General features: G+C 41.3%; 1 protein-coding gene across 1 annotated transcript; it reads left to right on the top strand.

Moving 5' to 3' along the window:
• Positions 1–2,557: 2,557 nt before the first annotated feature.
• LOC147889500 (uncharacterized) lies at positions 2,558–6,039 on the top strand. Its single transcript, XM_087391599.1, has 7 exons — positions 2,558–2,929; positions 3,047–3,165; positions 3,400–3,555; positions 3,724–3,995; positions 4,137–4,301; positions 4,995–5,200; positions 5,309–6,039. Exons 1-7 carry the CDS (start codon positions 2,860–2,862, stop codon positions 5,485–5,487), a joined length of 1,167 nt encoding a protein of 388 aa, XP_087247725.1. The 5' UTR covers positions 2,558–2,859; the 3' UTR covers positions 5,488–6,039.
• The last annotated feature ends 417 nt before the right edge of the window (positions 6,040–6,456 follow it).

The following is a 6,456-nucleotide window of genomic DNA, read 5'->3' as shown; positions in this document are numbered from 1 at the left end:
TGTGGAACTTTATTGCACTCCCCCTGCCCACCATCCCTCCCTTACTATATCCCCTAACTCTAGCAAGAGCGAGACTCGGGGGGTCACTATGCATAAACCCTCTATATCACGTGCGTTCACTAGTTACATCACACTTGAGCCATCACACTTTGGTATTCTAGTGTGCCCTTTTCATGTCACCTTTATTCACCATCTTGTATGTCTCTTTTGCAAGTGGAATGAAATGTGCAATAATCTAGCTCTAAATAAAATCCCCTTAACCTTAAGGATGGTGATGGAAATATCCGTACTTGCATATGATTTTCAAAAATGTTTACTTCTAAAAGAATATTTTTTCAAGAAGAATACTAGAAATTTGTATGACAAGTCACATTAGGATTAAGATTCAAGAACTCTCTTCTCATTGGATTTACATTCTAGGGTTATGACTCGGGGGGGGGGGGGGGGGGGGGGGGGGGGGGGGGGGGCACTATCTCTATAAACCCTCTATATCACATGCGTTTAGGGCCTATTTGCAAAACCCCTTATTTGTAAATTTATCATGAATAAAATACACCCTTTTTCTATTCAATCTGTGAATACCCCCTTTATATGATACCCTTTTGTATGTAAAAAATCTGTGAAAATAAGGTTTTAAAAACTCCTTATGTTGAACCCACATGCTAGACTTACATATTTATGATTGACCCCCCCAAGGGTTATGATTTAGTGACTTCCACTCCTCCCCTTGTCTACAATGTTTGGAATTTGAATCAGAATTGAAGAAAGTCCTAGACTTATGCATGCACATGTATTACATTAGCACCCACCTCCCCTCCATGTTCCACTTTTTTTCTTTGGCAATGTTTGCGTTGCTTTTAATTTGAGAAATCAATGCAATTAACCTAAGATAGGAGGCCCTCCTAAAAAATTCATGAGACTAACCTAAGTTAGAAGGGCCCCCAAAATTAATCACTCTCCCACCTACACTATGCCTCCCACCCTCACCTCCCCCTACCCCTCCCATCTTTTCATCCCCCTTGAACATCCCTCCCTCCTCCTTCTATTTGCTTCACCTGCCCATTTCCTCATCATCTCCCACCCTTATACCTCCCCCTACCTCATCTCCTTCTACTCCCCTTGCCTCCCCTTCCCATTCCCCATCCTTCCCCTCCCCCCCTGCACCTCTCCCTTTTTGCCTCTCTACCTCTGTCCCCCTTGCTTCCCCTTTCCTCATCTTTGATCCCCTCTCCATCCCTTCCCAACTCCATACACACCCCTCTTTTAGGGAGCTGTTTCAATTCTTCAAAAAATGAAATCAACAACTTAATATAAGGAGAGATGAAGCAATGATCGGTGCTTGGAGGGGTAATCGAGGGCTATAACAATTCTTTGTTTTGAACTTACAAGACCCTTCACTATTTTCTCCTTCTAATATATTCTTTTTAAAGTAGGAAATATTGTTTATTATCTCCTTTGGTAGCTTTCTCTCCTTTCTATATTCTGAGTTAATACTCTGATACTTGCCAAGGAAATATGTAAAGAATATTTGCATTATAAGTGGTCCACTTGAAAGGAGAAAACCTTACTTTTTGTAGTGACAAGTCTTTTTCATCCATTAATGCTCATGGTGCATTTCAATTTCAGGGAGGGGATAACGTGCAAGAGGAACCATCTATTAGCATATGAATTGAAGTATAGGAAGAAGGGAATAAAACAATTGAAGTGCAAACTTAACTTCACGTGGCTCTCCACACTCACATTCTTCTTTCTTCTTTGTTGATGCTCAATAGTAAGCAATCTATGGTCACAATCTTAACCCTCCATTGTTTGAAAGTTAAGCATGATAGCTTTAGTTAAAAAAAGGGTTGATAGTAGTGATCAAATGAGCCTCTCCATGAGGGTAATATTTTCCATTTCTTGTGAATATGATCATCCCTGAATGTGATGATGCTTCCATCATCAAAAACATATTCAATGGTTGCCGTTATATGCCAACGGCTATATTCCTTATTTTATACAGAGCCTCAAGTGCACTTAAAAATATGTAATCGTAGAATGTGCATTAAACGAGAGGATTATTTAAATGCTAGAATCGGCATAAAGTTTACAAGCACACATAGCTAATTATAATAGTTCTATGACCTTACCAATAGCTAATTCAGCGAAAATGTGTAAGGTTTTTATAATTTTAAAATGAGACACATTTATTAGCATTGCCTCCTTAAAGGTCGTGCTATAGTGAAGGATTGAAACTCCTATGTAAATTGTATGTGTAATTTCAAAAAATCAATTAAGTTATGTGTTTCAAATTGCCATTTGAGGAGATCGTCCTTCCAAAAAATTTATTTTACTAGCCCATGGCCCTTATAAAATTTGTTTGAATTCTCTTTTACATCCAAAAGCGCTTGTTTTACGAGTGTATTAGAAGACATTCATTGCCTACGTGCAGTTGTGCACTTACAGTGCCTACGTGCAGTTGTGCACTCAATGAAGATGTTATGTGTACATATTCGTGTGAAATGATGACATGAAGAGTGACCCAAGCTTAGACGAGAGGAGGTTAACGGTCCAACTAAACCTTATGTAGGTCAATAAAAAGCCATTTCGAAAATTGCAAACAAAATCAAAAGCTTCTTCCCTTCTTGACCAAGCTTGTGGCTATGGCGATCTTTCTCTTCTATTCTTCTTCTTGACATGGCTATGGCGATCCTCCGCTTCTACTTCTTGAAAGAGCTTTGGGCTTCCTCAACCCTTCCTCTTCGTGCCCTTATCTGATCTTTCCTTCTCTTCTACTTCTTCAAAGAGCTTTGGGCTACCTCAATCCTTCCTCTTCGTGCCCTTATCTGAGCTTTAATCCTTTCGTTAATTCCTTTGGCTATGGCGATCACCTTCCTTTTCTTGCTTTCCCTCTTCTTACTCCTTGCTTCTGCACAAATATGCTCCACAGGTTCATTCCTCCGGCTATGCTTTTATTCTTTTCTTTGTAATGTTCTCTGGCTTTGGTGAATTCGCTTGCCTGTTTCAATATTGCTCATCCGCCTTGATGCCATTTCCTTATAAGCAGGTGTATGCACATATCCTTCTTGCGACGTTGGGCAGCACGACTATGTCTGCTCGTGGAAACAGGGAATCATTCGTCACAACTCCAAGACTGGCGCAGCGCCACCCAACTGCGTCTTGATGGTGGATTCTTTGTCTCCTTGCTCATGTTCCTCTTTCAATTATATAAACAGATTGATCTCATCGCTCGTAGGGACGACAGTTTCCGGTTGAAAGAAGCGTCTGTTTTGGAAAAAAGAGTTCGTGCCGTCCAACTACCAGCATTTTCCGGCGATGTAGCTTGCTGGGCGTTTCTTTGGTAGACAGGAATTCGCGCACTTTTAAAATGAGATTTGGGGGGATTTGTTTGATGTACAGGTGCGCGATCCAGCATTTCTAGATATCTTAGCGTTCGATTCAAAACTGGAGCTGGTTGCTCACGTTGATGCGCACGAAGGTGGAGTTTATGTCCCGGATGACGACTCGTTCTACTTCTTAACTCCAAAACAATTGAAACCCAAGCCGAATTCGAAGGTGAGATCGCATTCTCCTTCCAAATGTGCACGTTACTCTCCCCTCCTTAGTCGTGTGCATTCCGGTTTCCTCTACCTGTTGCGCGCACGTCCATCAGCGCAAATTGAATGTTTGGGGTAGTTCTGAACGGTATTCTGAAAATTTATCACATCGGTGCCGCTAGGGCAGATCATGAAGGTGTATCTAGAGAGCGGTAAAGTGGAAACCGTTAAGTCTGAAACAGACGTTGCGAACGGAATGTCGCTCGACAAGGCGGGTTCTCTCCTGGTGTGTCATCAGGGAGTGAGCGAAGGGGGAGGATACATTGAGCGGCTGCACCTGTCCACTCTGAAGACGGAGATAGTGGCCGACAACTGGTTCGGGCATCCGTTCAACAGCCCAAACGATGTGGTGGTGAAGAGCGACGGATCCATATGGTTCACAGATCCAGATTATGGCTGGTAAAGTCGCGCTATCCTCGTATACATTTTTCCACCTCTTCCTCCTCCCGACTGCATAGCCCTGCCGGTGGGAAGCGGTTCTGATACGCAAGTTGTACATGCGAGTTACATAGAATTGCGTTGCTGAGGGGGGTGCTGCAGGGTACAGGGCTTCAAAGGGCAGCCGCGGTTGAACAATCAAGTGTACAGGATAAGTCCAACGGGAGTAGTGGACGCAGTAGCGGATGGGTTCGTGAAGCCCAACGGGATCGCCTTCTCTCACGACGAAAGGCGACTCTACGTGAGCGACACCGGATCCTCCACAGGGTACGTTCTAAGTTTGTGGGGTTTTTGGTTCCAAGTTCATTTGATCAATTTGACTCCCCAAATTGTAAGTTGCTTTAGTTTAAGGTTTTTCTTTGCTTGTGGAAGTCGTAAATGTTCTTGTCTTTTGTTGTGGAGATCCTAAATAGTTGTGTCTTTTCTTATGTTAAAAGATAGAGGCTCTCTTTCTCTCTTGTAAAACACCACCTTTGTATTACTTTTGTCATAATAAGCACTTCCTTTAATGGTCCATCCACCACACATCTTTTCTCTCCTCGTTTCAGTCATGTACCTTTACCCATATTCCTTCATGTTCACTTGCTTTTTCTCTTTTCCTACCCATCGTTTCCCTTTTACTAGTTATTGGAAATACTTATGGAGCTACTTTACACCTAGACTTATAATGTCACTCTAAAAGGAAGGGCCTTAGTGAGATCCCCACCTTGTTTAAGGTGCTCCTTGTTAAGCTTTCAAGCTTTTACATGTTCTCACACACCACAGCTCACACACAAAGAAAATCCCCTTGATTCCAAATGCTTTGCACAAATGCTTTTAAAAAAAGAGAGCTACAAAGTTTTTTTACACTCCTCAAAGTAAAACCTTAAAACTTTATCAACTTTGTGATCTTGTGGCCCTAACCTAGGTATCCTCCTAGAAAGTGGGAGTATCCTAATGGTATTGGTATTATGTATGCAGTGACCAAGAGGGTAACGTTATTGTAAGCAACCCTCATTCTATCACAGTTTTTGACATAGAAGAGGATGGGGTTCATTTGTCCAACCGTAGACTGTTTGCCTCCATTGCATCACTTGACGGTAGCTATAAGGGAGTAGGCTCCCCTGATGGTATTAAGGTGGACAACAAGGGCAGAGTTTACACTGCAAACCATGATGGCATTCAAGGTAATCTAAAAGCCAAAGGCATTCTTATTGTTGGCATGGTTGTGATATTGGCTTCTCACCAAATTGGTTCTAACCACGACTTTGTATCACTATCTATATGTCGTGCAGTGCTTAACAAAGATGGCATGGTGCTTGGTCTCATTCGTGTGCCAGGATCTTGCAACATGGGGTTTGCAGGTCCCCACCTCGACCACCTCGTCATCATAAATGAAACTGACATCTTCTCTATCCACCTTGCTACCCAAGGTGCAGGCCTCCACTATGCCAAAGCTCATATCCCTAACTAACCTAGTTCACTTTTTATTTTTCTTTCTTCTTCTTCTTCTTCTTCTTCTTGTGCATTCTCTTATTTCTTCTCTTTTTATATACTCCGTTCTCATTTTTAAGATGTATGTTGATGTACACTCTATCCTCAAACAAGTTTGTTTCCACAACTTAGGCACACCACTCTTTATACTTGTCACGATAATATTTCTTGCCTATCCTCAAACAAGTTCTTTTGCTAACCACCACTCTGCATAAAATGCCATCCATTGTCTCTTTATTCCAATGCATGACAACATTCATTTCAACACCGTTGACAGTATTAGTGTGCATGTGCACATGCCCCATATATGCAACCTTTGCCTTGTTCTTTTTCATAACCTCTTAGTGCTTCTCCAAGGCCTTTCAAATGGTAGTGGGTCACATATCTACATGGTGCTCCAAGTATAAGAACTTGACTTTGCTACAATTGAAAATAGATGAATGCATGTAAATTCCAAGTATAAGGACTTGGAATAGCCTTTGCTACATTTGCAAATCTACAAATGTATGTTTCCTAGTTAGTGGTCATAGTTCAGAACCCATTTATATGGGTGGTGTATACACTTAATGAGAAACTATGTCCTTTTGCAAATATGATAAAATGTTTCATTTCATACTAAAAATATGCTCACTTTGCCAATTGACATCGAGACTTTGGAGATGGATATGAATTTAAGGTGAAGAGGTAATGAAGGATGCAGGCCACATGAAGTTTCTTATTTGGTAACATAACATTCACACATAGGGACAACATGACATTTACTCATGGGGATAATCTTGTGATGTTTAAATGAAGTACTCGTGTAAATTTTATCATGTAATGAGCATGCAATCAACCTTACAAGTCACATCATGCAACTTTAAAAGAAGCTCTTCGACAGCTCTTCAAGGGATGGTGATGGTAAACATATTGCTTTTTTATGGGCTGCAGATTAAGATGTTCATTATCA

Source organism: Dipteris shenzhenensis, chromosome 20 (genome assembly GCF_047967505.1).
Source record: "Dipteris shenzhenensis isolate YYH24624 ecotype China chromosome 20, Dip_SZ_1.0, whole genome shotgun sequence".
In the NCBI taxonomy this organism is placed as follows: Eukaryota; Viridiplantae; Streptophyta; class Polypodiopsida; order Gleicheniales; family Dipteridaceae; genus Dipteris; species Dipteris shenzhenensis.
This window is presented reverse-complemented; position numbering and strand designations above follow the sequence as displayed.

What these genes read in the sequence shown, in the direction of transcription:
- LOC147889500 (XM_087391599.1), top strand. Translation starts at nt 2,860, where the DNA reads ATGGCGATCACCTTCCTTTTCTTGCTTTCCCTCTTCTTACTCCTTGCT. An exon ending in TGCACAAATATGCTCCACAG is followed by an intron (nt 2,930 to 3,046) that starts GTTCATTCCTCC and finishes CCTTATAAGCAG; the next exon opens with GTGTATGCACATATCCTTCT. An exon ending in ACAGATCCAGATTATGGCTG is followed by an intron (nt 3,996 to 4,136) that starts GTAAAGTCGCGC and finishes GGGGTGCTGCAG; the next exon opens with GGTACAGGGCTTCAAAGGGC.